The following is an 18,936-nucleotide window of genomic DNA, read 5'->3' on the forward strand; positions in this document are numbered from 1 at the left end:
GGATGCCCTCCTTGTCCTGGATCTTGGCCTTGACATTGTCGATGGTGTCAGATGACTCCACCTCAAGCGTGATGGTCTTGCCGGTGAGGGTCTTGACGAAGATCTGCATGCCTCCCCGAAGGCGGAGGACAAGGTGAAGGGTGGACTCCTTCTGGATGTTGTAGTCAGCGAGGGTGCGACCATCCTCCAGCTGCTTGCCAGCGAAGATGAGACGCTGCTGGTCCGGAGGAATGCCCTCCTTGTCCTGGATCTTGGCCTTGACATTGTCAATGGTGTCGGAGCTCTCAACCTCAAGGGTAATGGTCTTGCCTGTGAGGGTCTTCACGAAGATCTGCATCTGCAGAGAAGAATCCCGAAACAGAATGGTTAGGTTCAAGAAGCAGACCAAGGAAACTGATATGACAAATACTAAAACATAGATAAGCTTCTATATCACGCCGTAGAGATTAAACAAACAGGAGTAGCATATTTTTTCACTTAAGAGAAAAAAACATACGGTAGGTGCATGCTCATGACGACAAAAAACTAAAAATTATGATCCAACGTAGCTGTCAGACATAATTTAGCCTAGCTTTTTCCAAGAAAAATCAATCTACAGATGGTAGATAATAAACAAACGGTAGTAGCATATTTTCTTCATTGAAGAGAACCTAACAGACGGCACGTGCAAGAAGATAAATTATCTCAAGGATTCCACATAGCTGTCGGACATGCTTATATCAAGCAAAGGAAGAAGCCTAGCTTTTTCAGAGGAAATTCAACTAACAATCCTAAGCCTAGGTTAGGACTATCTCGGTAGAACAAGAATATGACCACGAGCTGCAGATCAGGCAGATTATGCGGCTACCATTTAATTCAATCATAAAGAGTTATGCGAATCTATCACGCAGGAGCGGACGAACTAGTACGGCTTAATAAGGAATTAATTGACCGAGAACACGAACAGATCTGCCCCTTCAATCAATCTACACACAAAAATCCCTAAGAATTAGCCAGAGCTTCGCAGACCTAACACGCGCGAATAGATCGGACAACACGAATCGTTCCCAAAGTATCAGATCGCAGCAGAAACCGACGAAATTCCGCAATTCTACAAACTCCAACCATCTAATCAACGCAGATCTAGACGATACATGGAGAGGGGAAGCAATCGCCGTACCTTGAGGCGGTGGGGGAGGAGGATTCGACGAGCCTGGGGTCGATCGGAGACGAGATTGGCTGGGGATTTGTTGGTTCCGTTCGTGGGAGCTGTGATGAGGATTGGAAGGAGGGGAGGGGGGTGGGTATTTATTTATGCCGGCTGGTGACGGGCCCGGGCGGAGAAGGAGAAGGAATCCCGTGCCGTGACGTTTCCGTCCGTTGGGCGCGTATGTGTGGTGCTCGTCTCCGCCACGCGATCCCCACGAAGTATCCGACGGTCGGGGAGGGTTCGAGAGAGGACGGTCGACCGGTCGTCCCTCGCGCGGGGTTGACGGCCGTGTCGGTGACGCGTATGCCCAATGGGCTGGTTATGCGTGATTGTAAGTTGAGCATTCATTTGCCTCAATCAGCTAAAAAAAATGCCTCAAAAAAAAAAGTTGAGCATCCATTGCCCTCAAGAAAAAAAGTTGAGCATTCACATTGCTAACTACTAGATCGGTCGAGGGTGCTGGTCCCAACGATATGGTCAACCGATGGAAGATCAAACGGCATGATGTATCAGTATGAAGGCAAGTTTTAGCACATGTAACAGAACAACCGATTATCTGGCCGGTTCAAGAGTAAGAAGAAACATTCAATATGTGCCAGAAGAGTAACATCATCAAGTTAAACATGGGCATTAGACTATCGAAGTTAACCCGTGCCAGAAGCAAGGCAGCATCCACTACGGTCATACAAATAGAAAAACTAATTAGCTAACATTAAGTTCAGTAATATGAGCAGAAACATAAGAGAGAAAAAGCCAACAATGGCAATGGAGGCGATAAAACTACGAAGCCATAGTTAGGCGTACAATAGATAGCTTGGTTCAGTTGCCTCCGTGAGTGCCATTCCATATGAACTTGATGTGAATAGTTTGTGAGATAGATGACCACAAAATTACTTTTGTATAGGCAATGCACTTGAGATTTGCTTTTAAGACAGATCGGGATCGCGCCAAGGCGCGAGGGTGCCGGTCCGAACATTTTAATCAAACAGGTAATGATAAGTTAGTAGGAATCTAGGTTTAGCATATGCATTCTTACAGGATAACAATTGTGATAGGAGCGAGATAGGGAGCACGCGCATTGCCCAGTCCAGACGTAAAATCCAAATCAATATAGTATGCAATCAATGCACGGTTCAACACCCAAAGCAATGCACCATGAATTTCCCAATCAAAGTAAATATCACGCAATACAATTGAGGCGCATCAAGCTCGGCACAAAGAAATAGACCAAAAGCAACATTTAATATATCAGATCAGAGCAAGTGATATAAATAGAAAGGAATGCATTCCACAGATCAAAAACCATTCATAATAATTAGAGCATGTAATTTATATCGAAAGAGACCGACACCTGAGTAGCGCATAGGGCAGACAAAACACTGAAAGCGGAACGTTTATACAGGAGGCTAGTGACAATCAGATACCAGTCTACACAAGTTTTAAGGATGATAAAAGTCCATGCTAACTAATAAATCTAGCGTGCATTGTTACAACAACAGATATCTATAGTGACCAAAAAGGAACTATTAGGAAGATGAGTTTAGTAAACTGGCATCAAGCAATTCTGGCATATTTCCTTCAAAGAAGTTCGGGGAGTGTGTGTATACAGTAGCACTACACGGGTATGAATTATAGAAATACATAGCTGAGCACCATCATGAGAAATTTTTGGCAATGGGAAGATTCGTGTCTCAGGACTCAGTAAAATATAATGCATTTTAGCCTAAATATATACACATAAAAATGAGTGGATCCTTCTATCGAAGCCCTCTAGTTTCATAGGGAACAGCGTAATCAATAAACAAAGCTCACTGAGCACTAACTATGGTGTAGGGCAAAATACTAATAAATAGTATATATGCAGATTAGTTAAGAGTCCAGGAAGGAACTATAAATAACACACATCAGCAGATTAAGCAAAGGCAATGTGAGTATTCAGAAAAGAGAGGGAAGCAACAATCACATGCATGGGATGGAGGGAGAGAGCAGAAATCAACTTAGCTTTTGTGGCATCAAATCCAAAGAGAGTACACAACATCCTTTGTTCTTCCCCCATCTATCTCCCATTCCGCGTCTACTCAATAACAAAATAGGTGGCACATAAGCCAATCAACATATTATGGGAGGATGATCTTGGAGGAAACGTGAAATTTAGACACATCATATTACATACTCTTTTATGATGAATATTGCTAATAAGATCTCGTCACAACTACATTTATAGCAAAACAGGTTGAATTTTGAACCTGTTGGTACATGAGATCTATGGTTGTAAGCCATTTTTTTGCCGGGAGATATTACCAACGTCAATACAGGTAGTTACGAACAAAATGGTTGTAAGCCATGTTTACAACTCAAAACTCACGAATTTCTCTCTATGATTTAGAGAGAAACATTCAACATTTTAACTTACCTGAACATGGATCAAGTATCTAAAATTATTACTTTTCAAATGAAGTATCTAAAACTATATATTTTCTAGGGAAGAATCTACAACCGTCGCTCAGGTGAGGAAATAATCCACGCAAACTACGGGGATATAAAGGTCATATCCTAAAAGTGGTGGTACACAACAAGCGAAAGATTATATATTGAACATAAAAGATTTTTCTGGTAGCAATGGTGGAGGAGAATATTAAACATATTTGATTAAGCTTTAGAGAGGGTGTGGACCATAAATTATTCGATCAGAAATTGCCAGTATATCAAATACAGTTTCAAGGCTTTCCAAGACATTGGTTATCTTGCTGTGAACACTGGAACAGAGAAAGCGCCAACTAAGGTAGAGAAAAAAGAAGAATAAAGATGCTACCTGCAGGCTGCAACAGTTGTAGCATGGAGGTGGCTGTCCGCATGGATGGGTTCACAGGAGCGGTGCAGGGCAGAAGAGGTCTTGGCTGAGGCAGAAGCACAGTTGGAGAAACTGAATAACCAAGACTGAGAAGGGAATCACACGGCTCTGATTTATCAATTTTACCACTTCGGTCACGGATAAAACCTCTCAAATATAGACTACACACAACAATAAGAAATGGAAATGCAAGGTTAATAAGTACTTCATTAGATCAGATGATTAGCCCCCAAAGTAAAGGAAACTTGAAGCCACAGCCACTCACCCTCTATAATGCATGAGTTGTTGCCTCGTCGACATCGTAGATTGCTTGAACAACCTAATACAGCAGATTAAGTACATAAATGAATGTTCTGAAAGACTCAAAAAACTGCTTGCTAGTGCACGCAATAAGATTTTATGCAATTTGGTTCCAACAAATAAAGTATGTACATGCACCAGCTGTTTAGGATCTGAATCATTGTTTGAGAGCATATTTTCGTTCTCATATTTTTTTTGTCATCCAAAGCGACTGAACGGCGCATGCCATAAAGAGGGTGTATTAATAAAATCTATCATGTCTATAATGGTAGAACTGAACCAAAATAGAGGCATTTTAAGCACCAGAATAAAATGTTAATCCCAACTAAACACACCGATGCACTTGGTTCAGAAATAGAGGTAACAAAAATAGGTGCACAAAAAAATGATAGTTCGGCAGATGATATATCAAAATTGAACTTTTGGCGATAGTTTAATAGTTAGAAGAAAAGCCTGCCTTTCCACTTGTTTATTTGTCCACTTAAGTAAATGCTCTGTTCTTCCATCGTAAATAAAGCATCATTGCATGCCAATGCACACCACTGCTTGATAAACTAATAGTAGCAGTACAACACTTCAGTTCTGTACATTATTAGGTTTCTGACAGAAATGGTAATTAAAATAAATCAAAAGAGAGACTAATCTTTCACGTGAGAAGAACCTCCTGTATTTGTAGCTTTCAGTTTTGCAGTAACAAACATGACAACTATGAACCGAAGATACACATCGATGCTTTTGAAGTGCTTAGTTGTTTAGCTTCAACAAACTGACTAATATTATGAGCTTTCATGAGAAGTATAGTACATACCATGATGCTTGCCTTATAGACCATGATACCTCCGGTGTAAGAGCCCTTCTATACCCTGAGTATGTGACGCCTCTCAAAGAGAACAAATGACCTGCAGGCTGCACACAACCACACGTAAGATGGATCTAAGCAACCAATCGCTGACAACAACCCACAAGAAATGGCGAAGAACTTGGTAGCCTTGGCGCCCGTGACGCGCCTGTCTCCATTTGTAGGGACAGTTTGGGACACGGCCACTGGAGAATTAGTGAAGCGTTGTCCATCCCCTCCCAATCCTTCAGTTTGGGGGCACTGGTGGTGGGAACCGTGAAGTTTGCGAAACACGCACCTGGGTCGGCGATGGCGAACCATTCGACGTAGATCCTCGGGTGGTCCTTGGAGCAGCCCACGGGGTGCAGGTGCTCGTCTCATCACATGTGCCGTGGGGTTTATAACTACTTAATATTGGATATAAACAGCAAATATAAAAAAAGCTACCAATGTAACCAGTGTAAAATACAAAGCATGGATCTTTTGCTGCTGTTACCAACTTTCTTTTCGTAATTTTGCAAGAAATAGGAAAACATAAGTACTGCCTAGGATCTTACTCCAGAGGTCCCTAACCCAACCAATTAAACACATTTTTGCCTCCTGGTATGATGGCTTAATGAGATGAGGATGATTTCATTTAAATAATAGGTCAAGGAGGGCTCACATAACCAAGATTGGTGATTGGGAATATCTGGTACATAATATTAGCATATATAGTTTACTGATGTATTTTTTTGTCCAAGAAGAAAAGGCTTGACCATTGCATATGTTCTCTGAACTTTATGCCCATTTTTCATCAGAACATAACAAAACTAAACCCTGCTCGTATTTCGATAGCGGGTGGTTTACTCTTAGATTTCAAAACTTTGTACCTTCAGATAAGAAATGTACCAACGATCGAATGTACCTTCTGCCCACAACCTAGGCGTCGAGGTAGAAGGGTTCTCTAATCAATCAAGCAAATGGAAGAACATGCTGCACCAAAGAGAACTGCTTTTTAGGGAGCCATACACGCATAAAACCTAATAAGTAAAATAAATAAGGTGGATAAATTGGCTACCTGAACACCGAAGATGTGCTAAGCATACATGTGAGGCAGCAATCCATGACAAGCATAGTACCTGCAAAACAAATTTCCTCATATGATTCAGATCATATAAGTCAAAAGTAGACCCATTTGATAGTTCCTATGATAGAAGAATGCTCAACAGATCATTGTAAAGATATTAAGATATATACTGGTGAATCTGCATCCCAGGTTGATGTTGCTTCCCCAAGCCGGAAAACACCACTATAGCCTTTAACCATGCCTTGATATCTTCAAATCACGAAAACATTGGGTCAGGAAATAAGCTTTAAGTTAACAAAATGCTAGTGTAGGGGAGACGAGTACGATGTCATCAGTCCAGTTCTTCGGAATGTAGATGATATTATTCCAAGTCATAACAATCAAGAATAACTTGAAATTGAAATGTGATAATTGAAAGGAAGATTGTTCCAGCAACCCTCACGGTTTCCCCGAAAAGAGAAGATAAGAAAGTACGTACCTATCAACAACTTTGGTTGCTTTGCCCACACAAACAATCAACAATCCAGTGGCCATAGGATCCAGAGTACCATCATGGACAACCTGCATCATAGCTACCATAAACATGTGGGTTGAGCAAAAACCATACACCATGAAAACTGTGAGGTCACCTTTTGCACTTTCACCAACCGCCGTAGTTTTCCACAAACAGTAAATGAGGTCCACCCTGAATTCCGTTAAAAAAGAGAGTCCATTTTGAGCTAGTAGAAAGACAAATTCAGCATCATTGTCAATGACATTTCTTTTACTAATTGCACGACTTGAAGAAAACTGGTCAAATAAAAGGTCCTGCTACGGTAACAGGACATTGTAATGTATGTACTCACATAAAAAAAATCAGTAATTCAAAATGCCAAACCGAAACTACATAAAGCATGAAGTCTAGATCAGGACCATATTATGGAAAAGTTCCTGAACCTGCAATGGTACATATGAAGGAAATATGCCCTAGAGGCAATAATAAAGTTATTATTTATTTCCTTATATCATGATAAATGTTTATTATTCATGCTAGAATTGTATTAACCGGAAACATAATACATGTGTGAATACATAGACAAACATAGTGTCACTAGTATGCCTCTACTTGACTAGCTCGTTTATCAAAGATGGTTATGTTTCCTAACCATGGACAAAAGAGTTGTCATTTGATTAACGGGATCACATCATTAGGAGAATGATGTGATTGACTTGACCCATTCCGTTAGCCTAGCACTTGATCGTTTAGTATGTTGCTATTGCTTTCTTCATGACTTATACATGTTCCTGTAACTATGAGATTATGCAACTCCCGTTTACCGGAGGAACACTTTGGGTGCTACCAAACGTCACAACGTAACTGGGTGATTAAAAAGGAGTACTACAGGTGTCCCCAAAGATACATGTTGAGTTGGCGTATTTCGAGATTAGGTTTTGTCACTCCGATTGTTGGAGAGGTATCTCTGAGCCCTCTCGGTAATGCACATCACTATAAGCCTTGCAAGCAGTGTGACCAATGAGTTGGTTACGGGATGATGCATTACGTAACGAGTAAAGAGACTTGCCGGTAACGAGATTGAACTAGGTAATGGATACCGACGATCGAATCTCGGGCAAGTAACATACCGATGACAAAGAGAACAAAGTATGTTGTTATGCGGTTTGACCGATAAAGATCTTCGTAGAATATGTAGGAGCCAATATGGGCATCCAGGTTCCGCTATTGGTTATTGACCAAGAGTAGTTCTAGGTCATGTCTACATAGTTCTCGAACCCGTAGGGTCCGCACGCTTAAGGTTTCGATGATAGTTATATTATGAGTTTATGAGTTTTGATGTACCGAAGGAGTTCGGAGTCCCGGATGAGATCGGGGACATGATGAGGAGTCTCGAAATGGTCGAGACGTAAAGATCGATATATTGGACGACTATATTCGGAGTTCGGAAAGGTTCCGAGTGATTCGGGTATTTTTCGGAGTACCGGAGAGTTACGGGAATTCGCCGGGGAGTATATGGGCCTTATTGGGCCATACGGGAATAGAGGAAAGAGGCCGAAAGGAAGAAAGCGCGCAGCCCCCCTCTGGTCCGAGTTGGACAAGGGGTGCGGCCCCCTTTTCCTTCCTCCTCTCCCCCTCTTTCCCCCTTCTCCTACTCCAACAAGGAAGGAGGGAGTCCTACTCCCATCGGGAGTAGGACTCCCCTTGGCGCGCCCCCTCCTAGGGCCGGCCTCCTCCCTCCCTTGCTCCTTTATATACGGGGGCAGGGGGGCACCTCTAGACACAACAACAACTGATCACTTGCATCTTTTAGCCGTGTGCGGTGCCCCCCTCCACCATAATCCACCTCGATAATATCGTAGCAGTGCTTAGGCGAAGCCCTGCGTCGGTAGTACATCAAGATCGTCACCACGCCGTCGTGCTGACAGAACTCTCCCTCGACACTTGACTGGATCAGAGTTCGAGGGACGTCATCGAGCTGAACGTGTGCTAGAACTCGGAGGTGTCGTAGTTTCGGTGCTTAATCGGTCGGGCCGTGAAGACGTACGACTACATCAACCGCGTTGTTCTAACGCTTCCGCTTTCGGTCTACGAGAGTACGTGGACACACTCTCCCCTCTTGTTGCTATGCCATCACCATGATCTTGCGTGTACGTAGGAAATTTTTTGAAATTACTACGTTCCCCAACAGTGGCATCCGAGCCTAGGTTTTATGCGTAGATGTTATATGCACGAGTAGAACACAAGTGAGTTGTGGGCGATACAAGTCATACTGCTTACCAGCATGTCATACTTTGGTTCGGCGGTATTGTGAGATGAAGCGGCCCGGACCGACATTACGCGTACGCTTACGCGAGACTGGTTTCACCGTTACGAGCACTCGTGCTTAAAGGTGGCTGGCGGGTGTCTGTCTCTCTCACTTTAGCTGAATCGAGTGTGGCTACGCCCGGTCCTTGCGAAGGTTAAAACAACACTAACTTGACGAACTATCGTTGTGGTTTTGATGCGTATGTAAGAACGGTTCTTGCTAAGCCCGTAGCAGCCACGTAAAATTTGCAACAACAAAGTAGAGGACGTCTAACTTGTTTTTGCAGGGCATGTTGTGATGTGAAATGGTCAAGACGTGATGCTATATTTTATTGTATGAGATGATCATGTTTTGTAACCGAAGTTATCGGCAACTAGCAGGAGCCATATGGTTGTCGCTTTATTATATGAAATGCAAACGCCCTGTAATTGCTTTACTTTATCTCTAAGCGGTAGCGATAGTCGTAGAAGCAATAGATGGCGTAACGACAACGATGCTACGATGGAGATCAAGGTGTCGCGCCGGTGACGATGGTGATCACGACAGTGCTTCGAAGATGGAGATCACAAGCACAAGATGATGATGGCCATATCATATCACTTATATTGATTGCATGTGATGTTTATCCTTTATGCATCTTATCTTGCTTTGATTGACGGTAGCATTTTAAGATGATCTCTCACTAATAATCAAGAAGTGTTCTCCCTGAGTATGCACCGTTGCGAAAGTTCTTCGTGCTGAGACACCACGTGATGATCGGGTGTGATAGGCTCTACGTTCAAATACAACGGGTGCAAAACAGTTGCACACGCGGAATACTCAGGTCATACTTGACGAGCCTAGCATATACAGATATGGCCTCGGAACACGGAGACCGAAAGGTCGAACGTGAATCATATAGTAGATATGATCAACATAGTGATGTTCACCATTGAAACTACTCCATCTCACATGATGATCGGACATGGTTTAGTTGATATGGATCACGTAATCACTTAGAGGATTAGAGGGATGTCTTTCTAAGTGGGAGTTCTTAAGTAATATGATTAATTGAACTTTAATTTATCATGAACTTAGTCCTGGTAGTATTTTGCAAATTATGTTGTAGATCAATAGCTTGCGTTGTTGCTTTCATATGTTTATTTTTATATGTTCCTAGAGAAAATTGTGTTGAAAGATGTTAGTAGCAATGATGCGGATTGGATCCGTGATCTGAGGTTTATCCTCATTGCTGCACAAAAGAATTATGTCCTTAATGCACCGCTAGGTGACAGACCTATTGCAGGAGCAGATGCAGACGTTATGAACGTTTGGCTAGCTCAATATGATGACTACTTGATAGTTTTGTGCACCATGCTTTATGGCTTAGAATCGGGACTTCAAAAACGTTTTGAACGTCATGGACCATATGAGATGTTCCAGGAATTGAAATTAATATTTCAAGCAAATACCCGAGTTGAGAGATATGAAGTCTCCAACAAGTTCTATAGCTAAAAGATGGAGGAGAATCGCTCAACTAGTGAGCATGTGCTCAGATTGTCTGGGTACTTCAATCGCTTGAATCAAGTGGGAGTTAATCTTCCAGATAAGATAGTGATTGACAGAATTCTCTAGTCACCACCACCAAGTTAGTAGAACTTCGTGATGAACTATAATACAAGGGATGACGAAAACGATTCCCGAGCTTTTCGTGATGCTGAAATAGACGAAGGTAGAAATCAAGAAAGAGCATCAAGTGTTGATGATTGACAAGACCACTAGTTTCAAGAAAAGGGCAAATGGAAAGAAAGGGAACTTCAAGCAGAATGGCAAGCAAGTTGTCACTCCCGCGAAGAAGCCCAAAGCTGGACCAAAGCCTGAAACTGAGTGATTATACTGCAAAGGAAATGGTCACTAGAAGCGGAAATGCCTTAAATATTTGGTGGATAAGAAGGATGGCAAAGTGAACAAGGGTATATTTGATATACATGTTATTGATATGTGCCTTACTAGTGTTTATAGTAACCCCTGAGTATTTGATACTTGTTCGGTTGCTAAGATTAGTAACTCGAAATAGGAGTTACATAATAAACAGAGACTAGTTGAGGGGAAGTGACGATGAGTGTTGGAAATAGTTCCAAGATTGATATGATCATCATCACACACTCCCTATATTTTCGAGATTAGTGTTAAACCTAAATAAATGTTATTTAGCGTTTGCGTTGAGCATGAATATGATTTGATCATGTTTATTGCGATACAGTTATTCATTTGAAGTTAAAGAATAATTGTTATTTTGTTTACATGAATAAGACCTTCGATGGTTATACACCCAATGAAAATAGTTTGTTGGATCTCGATCGTAGTGATACATATATTCATAATATTGATGCCAAAAGATGCAAAGTTGATAATGATAGTGCAACTTATTTGTGGCACTGCCGTTTGGGTCATATCGGTGTAAAGTGCATGAAGAAACTCCATAAAGATGGATTTTCGGAATCACTTGGTTATGAATCATTTGATGCTTGCGAACCGTGCCTATTGGGCAAGATGACTAAAACTCCGTTCTCCGGAACAATGGAACAAGCTACTGACTTATTGGAAATAATACATACCGATGTATGCAATCCAATGAGTGTTGATGCTCATGGCAAGTATCGTTATTTTCTGACCTTTCACAGATGATTTGAGCAGATATGGGTATATCTACTTGATGAAACATAAGTCTGAAATAGTTGAAAAGTTCAAAGAATTTCAGAGTGAAGTGGAAAAATCATCGTAACAAGAAAATAAAGTTTCTGCGATTTGATCGCGGAGACAAATATTTGAGTTACGAGTTTGGTCTTCAATTAAAACAATGTGGAATAGTTTCACAGCTCACGCCACCTGGAACACTACTACGTTATGGTGTGTCCGAACGTCGTAACCGCACTTTATTGGATATGGTGCGATCTATGATGTCTCTTACTGATTTACCACTATCGTTTTGGGGTTATGCATTAGAGACAGCTGCATTCACATTTAATAGGGCACCATCTAAATCCGTTGAGACGACACCGTATGAACTATGGTTTAGCAGTAAACCTAAGATATCGTTTCTTAAAGTTTGGGGTTGTGATGCTTATGTGAAAAAGTTTCATCCTGATAAGCTCAAACCCAAATCGGAGAAGTGCGTCTTCATAGAATACCCAAAGAAAACTGTTGGGTACACCTTCTATCACAGATCCGAAGGCAAGATATTCGTTGCTAGAAATGGATCCTTTCTAGAGAAGGAGTTTCTCTCGAAAGAAGTGAGTGGGAGGAAAGTAGAACTTGATGAGGTAACTGTACCTGCTCCCTTATTGGAAAGTAGTTCATCACAGAAATCTGTTCCTGTGACTACTACACCAATTAGTGAGGAAGTTAATGATGATGATCATGAAACTTCACATTAAGTTACTACAGAACCTCGTAGGTCTTCCAGAGTAAGATCCGCACCAGAGTGGTACGGTAATCCTGTTCTGGAAGTTATGTTACTAGACCATGACGAACCTACGAACTATGAGGAAGCGATGATGAGCCCAGATTCCGCGAAATGGCATGAGGCCATAAAATTTGAGATATGATCCATGTATGAGAACAAAGTATGGACTTTGATTGACTTGCTCAATGATTAGCAAGCCATGTTAAATAAATGGATCTTCAAGAGGAAGACGGACACTGATAGTAGTGTTACTATCTACTAAGCTCGACTTGTTGCAAAATGTTTTCAACAAGTTCAAGGTGTTGAATACGATGAGATTTTCTCACTCGTATTGAAGCTTAAGTCTGACTGAATCATGTTAGCAATTGCCACATTTTATGAAATCTGGCAAATGGATGTCAAAACTACATTCCTTAATGGATTTATTAAAGAAGAGTTGTATATGATGCAACCAGAAGGTTTTGTCAATCCTAAAGGTGCTAACAAATTGTGCAAGCTCCAGCGATCCATCTATGGACTGGTGCAAGCATCTCAGAGTTGGAATATATGCTTTGATGAGTTGATCAAAGCATATGGTTTTATACAGACTTTTGAAGAAGCCTGTATTTACAAGAAAGTGAGTGGGAGCTCTGTAGCATTTCTAATATTATATGTGGATGACATATTGTTAATTGGAAATGATATGGAAATTCTGGATAGCATGAAAGGATACTTGAATAAGAGTTTTTCAAAGCAAGACCTCGGTGAAGCTGCTTACACATTGAGCATCAAGATCTATATAGATAGATCAAGACGCTTGATAAGATTTTTCAATGAAAACATACCTTGATAAATTTTTGAAATAGTTCAAAATGGAACAGTCAAAGAAGGAGTTCTTGCCTGTGTTACAAGGTGTGAAGTTGAGTAAGACTCAAGACCCGACCACGGCAGAAAATAGAAAGCCATTCCCTATGCATCAGTCATAGGTTCTATAAAAGTATGCCATGCTATGGACCAGACCTATTGTATACTCTGCCCTGGTTTGGCAAGGGAGTACAATAGTGATCTAGAAGTAGATCATAGGACATTGGTCAAAATTATCCTTAGTAGAATAAGGATATGTTTCTCGATTATGGAGGTGATAAAAGAGTTCGTCGTAAATAGTTACATCGATGCAAACTTTTACACTGATCCAGATGACTCTAAGTCTCAATCTGGATACATATTGAAAGTGGGGGCAATTAGCTAGAGTAGCTCCGTGCAATGCATTATAGACATAGAATATTTGCAAAATACATACGGCTCTGAATATGACAGACCCGCTGACTAAAGTTCTCTCACAAGCAAAACATGATCATACCTTAGTACTCTTTGGGTGTTAATCACATAGCAATGTGAACTAGATTATTGACTCTAGTAAACCCTTTGGGTATTGATCACATGACGATGTGAACTATGGGTATTAATCACATGCAGATGTGAATATTGGTGCTAAATCACATGGCGATGTGAACTAGATTATTGACTCTAGTGCAAGTGGGAGACTGAAGGAAATATGCCCTAGAGGCAATAATAAAGTTATTATTTATTTCCTTATATCATGATAAATGTTTATTATTCATGCTAGAATTGTATTAACCGGAAACATAATACATGTGTGCATACATAGACAAACATAGTGTCACTAGTATGCCTCTACTTGACTAGCTCGTTTATCAAAGATGGTTATGTTTCCTAACCATGGACAAAAGAGTTGTCATTTGATTAATGGGATCACATCATTAGGAGAATGATGTGATTGACTTGACCCATTCCGTTAGCCTAGCACTTGATCATTTAGTATGTTGCTATTGCTTTCTTCATGACTTATACATGTTCCTGTAACTATGAGATTATGCAACTCCCGTTTACCGGAGGAACACTTTGGGTGCTACCAAACGTCACAACGTAACTGGGTGATTATAAAGGAGTACTACAGGTGTCTCCAAAGAAACATGTTGGGTTGGCGTATTTCGAGATTAGGTTTTGTCACTCCGATTGTCGGAGAGGTATCTCTGGGCCCTCTCGGTAATGCACATCACTATAAGCCTTGCAAGCAGTGTGACCAATGAGTTGGTTACGGGATGATGCATTACGTAATGAGTGAAGAGACTTGCCAGTAACGAGATTGAACTAGGTAATGGATACCGACGATCGAATCTCGGGCAAGTAACATACCGATGACAGAGGGAACAAAGTATGTTGTTATGCGGTTTGACCGATAAAGATCTTCGTAGAATATGTAGGAGCCAATATGGGCATCCAGGTTCCGCTATTGGTTATTGACCAAGAATAGTTCTAGGTCATGTCTACATAGTTCTCGAACCCGTAGGGTCCGCACGCTTAAGGTTTCGATGATAGTTATATTATGAGTTTATGAGTTTTGATGTACCGAAGGAGTTTGGAGTCCCGGATGAGATCGGGGACATGACGAGGAGTCTCGAAATGTTCGAGACGTAAAGATCGATATATTGGACGACTATATTCGGAGTTCGGAAAGGTTCCGAGTGATTCGTGTATTTTTCGGAGTACCGGAGAGTTACGGGAATTCGCCGGGGAGTATATGGGCCTTATTGGGCCATACGGGAATAGAGGAAAGAGGCCGAAAGGAAGGAGGCGCGCAGTCCCCCTCTGCTCCGAATTGGACAAGGGGTGCGGCCCCCTTTTCCTTCCTCCTCTCCCCCTCTTTCCCCCTTCTCCTACTCCAACAAGGAAGGAGGGAGTCCTACTCCCGATGGGAGTAGGACTCCCCTTGGCGCGCCCCCTCCTAGGGCCGGCCTCCTCCCTCCCTTGCTCCTTTATATACGGGGGCAGGGGGGCACCTCTAGACACAACAAAAATTGATCCCTTGGATCTCTTAGCCGTGTGCGGTGCCCCCCTCCACCATAATCCACCTCGATAATATCGTAGCGGTGCTTAGGCGAAGCCCTGCGTCGGTAGTACATCAAGATTGTCACCACGCCGTCATGCTGACGGAACTCTCCCTCGACACTCGGTTGGATCGGAGTTCGAGGGACGTCATCGAGTTGAACGTGTGCTAGAACTCGGAGGTGCCGTAGTTTCGGTGCTTGATCGGTCGGGCCGTGAAGACGTACGACTACATCAACCGCGTTGTTCTAACGCTTCCGCTTTCGGTCTACGAGGGTACGTGGACACACTCTCCCCTCTCGTTGCTATGCCATCACCATGATCTTGCGTGTATGTAGGAATTTTTTTGAAATTACTACGTTCCCCAACAACATATACATCTGAATTCAAATGTACCACATCCATCTAACCCACCCATTCTGAAAAAAGGCCGCAAGTACGCATTTACACACACTGCATCTAGATAAAAAGGTGGATTGGTGGTATGCATCTATGGGCTGCTAATTAGCATCGCCATCTGAGACTGAGAGCATTCATCAATGTGGAAGAGAGCGTGTCACCTTTGGGCTTGTCGATGAGCATGACGGTCCCTGTCGGCCCGTCCCACCTTGGCGGCAGCTCCGTCCTCGTGCTCGCGAGGTGCGGCCGCGGCCAGTCTTCTTCCTCCCTCTCTGCATCCCGCTTCACCTGCCTCGGTGCCCCTCCCAACACCGCCTTCTTCTTCGCCACTTTCGAAGCGTCTCGGCCTTCCCCTCCTCCGGCCCTTTCTTTAGGGCCCTGAAGAACTCCTCCACCTTCCTCTCCAGCACCTCCCTCTTGTCTGCCCCCTCCTTCTTCCCGAACTCATCGGTTTCTAGGGTTAGGGGAGGGGAACAGTGGGAGGGGAGGAGGAAGCGAGCGAGGGAGGAGGCGGCGGGGCGGCACGGCAGGGAGGCGGGAGGAAGGAGGAGAGGGCGGTGGCGTGAGGGAGGAGAGGGCGGCGCGGTCGCGGGAGAAGGGGGCGGCGGCTAGGCCGGCCTCGTCGTGCGCGGCCCCCATCTCTCTAGATGGGCGGCCTGAGGCCGGGGATGGGCGCCCGGGCGAGCGGCAGCGGCGGCGTCGGCGGCATGGCAGGGAGGCGGGCGCGGGTAGGGTTTGGAGGGGGGAGAGAGGTGAGGGCGCGGCAGGTGTGCGGGAGGAGCGGGCACGAGTGCGGGAGCGAGCGAGGGAGGAGGCGGCTAGGTCATCTCCAAAGGAGCCACTGTAATTTATACCCCACAACACGAAATGACCAGAATGCCCCGGTGGGGGCATGGTATTTACATTTTAGTGCCATTACTATTCATTCCAGCAGTGTCCATCTCAGATCCGATGGTGCAGGTCATCTGAGAGCTTGATCCGACGGCCCATATCCGATCAAGCAACCAGATCCGACGGCCAGGAATGCCAAATGGCTGTGGTGCGGGATGAGGAGCTTCTATTCTTATCTCTGGATTGTAGAACCGGCCGCGTGTGCGAACCAACCTGTGGTATTCTCAACCCATTAGGGTTCAAATCTTGATGCTCTCATTTATTCCTGAATTTATTTCCGGATTTCCGGCGATGCGCATTCAGTGGGAGAAGATGTTCCCGTCAATGATGAGGTGCCTACGGTGACTTCGTAAATTTCAAGATGATATGCCGGCTCAGTCTTTCGAAGGTGCTCATAGGGGTAGGGTGTGCATGAAGGAAATATGCCCTAGAGGCAATAATAAAGTTATTATTTATTTCCTCATATCATGATAAATGTTTATTATTCATGCTAGAATTGTATTAACCGGAAACATGATACATGTGTGAATACATAGACAAACATATAGTCACTAGTATGCCTCTACTTGACTAGCTCATTAATCAAAGATGGTTATGTTTCCTAACCATAGACATGTGTTGTCATTTGATTAATGGGATCACATCATTAGAAGAATGATGTGATTGACATGACCCATTCCGTTAGCCTAGCACTTGATCATTTAGTATACTGCTATTGCTTTCTTCATGACTTATACATGTTCCTGTAACTATGAGAAATATGCAACTCCCGTTTACCGGAGGAACACTTTGGGTACTACCAAACGTCACAACGTAACTGGGTGATTATAAAGGAGTACTACAGGTGTCTCCGAAGGTACATGTTGAGTTGGCGTATTTCGAGATTAGGTTTTGTCACTCCGATTGTCGGAGAGGTATCTCTGGGCCCCACTCGGTAATGCACATCATTATAAGCCTTGCAAGCAATGTGACCAAATGAGTTGGTTACGGGATGATGCATTATGGAATGAGTAAAGAGACTTGCCGGTAACGAGATTGAACTAGGTATTGGATACCGACGATCAAATCTCGGGCAAGTAACATACCGATGACAAAGAGAACAACGTATATTGTTATGCGGTTTGACCGATAAACATCTTCGTAGAATATGTAGGAACCAATATGGGCATCCAGGTCCCGCTATTGGTTATTGACCGAGAATGGTTCTAGTTCATGTCTACATAGTTCTCGAACCCGCAGGGTCCGCACGCTTAACGTTACGATGACAGTTTTATTATGAGTTTATAAGTTTTGATGTACCGAAGTTTGTTCGGAGTCCCGGATGTGATCACGGACATGACGAGGAGTCTCGAAATGGTCGAGACATAAAGATTGATATATTGGAAGCCTATGTTTGGACATCGGAAAGGTTCCGGGTGAAATCGGGATTTTACCGGAACACCGGGGGGTTACGGGAACCCTCCCGGGGGTTAATGGGCCTTAGTGGGCCATGAGGGAGAAGAGGAGGGCCGGCCAGGGCAGGCCGCGCGCCCCTCCCCCCTAGTCCAAATAGGACAAGAAGGGGGGGGGGGGGCGGCGCCCCCCTTTCCTCTTCCCCCCCTTTCCTTCTCCACCAAGGCAAGAGGGGGGAGTCCTACTCCTGGTGGGAGTAGGACTCCTCCAGGCGCACCCCAAGGGGGCCGGCTGCACCTCCCCCTCCCTCCTTTATATACGGGGGAAGGGGGGCACCCCATAAAACACAAGTTGATCTATGGATCGTTCCTTAGCCATGTGCGGTGCCCCCCCCCCCACCATATTCCACCTCGGTCATATCGTCGCGGAGTTTAGGCGAAGCCCTGCGCTGGTAGAGCATCATCATCATCACCACGCCGTCGTGCTGACGGAACTCATCCCCGAAGCATTGCTGGATCGGAGCCCGGGGATCGTCATCGAGCTGAACATGTGCTGAACTCGAAGGTGCCGTACGTTCGGTGCTTGGATCGGTCGGATCGTGAAGACGTACGACTACATCAACCGCGTTGTCATAACGCTTCCGCTTACGGTCTACGAGGGTACGTGGACGGACACTCTCCCCTCTCGTTGCTATGCCATCACCATGATCTTGCGTGTACGTAGGAATTTTTTTGAAATTACTACGTTCCCCAACAGTGGCATCCGAGCCTAGGTTTTATGCGTTGATGTTATATGCACGAGTAGAACACGAGTGAGTTGTGGGCGATATAAGTCATACTGCTTACCAGCATGTCATACTTTGGTTCAGCGGCATT

General features: G+C 43.7%; 2 protein-coding genes across 2 annotated transcripts in view; both read right to left on the bottom strand.

Annotated features, from left to right (window-relative positions):
- The window catches only part of LOC119365243 (polyubiquitin-like), a 2,306-nt gene extending 1,005 nt beyond the window's left edge, over positions 1-1,301 (bottom strand). Inside the window, exons 1-2 of the mRNA XM_037630855.1 lie at positions 1,160-1,301; positions 23-337 (exon numbers count right to left, since the gene is read on the bottom strand). Coding sequence (XP_037486752.1) covers positions 23-337 — 315 coding nt within the window. The 5' untranslated portion in view covers positions 1,160-1,301. The remainder of the gene's footprint in view (positions 1-22; positions 338-1,159) is intronic.
- A 4,831-nt stretch (positions 1,302-6,132) lies between these two features.
- LOC119361060 (tRNA pseudouridine synthase B-like) lies at positions 6,133-16,094 on the bottom strand. Its single transcript, XM_037626442.1, has 6 exons — positions 15,940-16,094; positions 6,877-6,932; positions 6,726-6,808; positions 6,418-6,496; positions 6,267-6,299; positions 6,133-6,153 (listed from the first exon to the last, which is right to left on the bottom strand). The coding sequence occupies exons 1-6, from the start codon at positions 15,959-15,961 to the stop codon at positions 6,133-6,135; spliced, it is 294 nt and encodes a 97-aa protein (XP_037482339.1). The 5' UTR covers positions 15,962-16,094.
- Between the last annotated feature and the right edge of the window lie 2,842 nt (positions 16,095-18,936).

Source organism: Triticum dicoccoides, chromosome 2B (assembly GCF_002162155.2).
Source record: "Triticum dicoccoides isolate Atlit2015 ecotype Zavitan chromosome 2B, WEW_v2.0, whole genome shotgun sequence".
NCBI lineage: Eukaryota > Viridiplantae > Streptophyta > Magnoliopsida > Poales > Poaceae > Triticum > Triticum dicoccoides.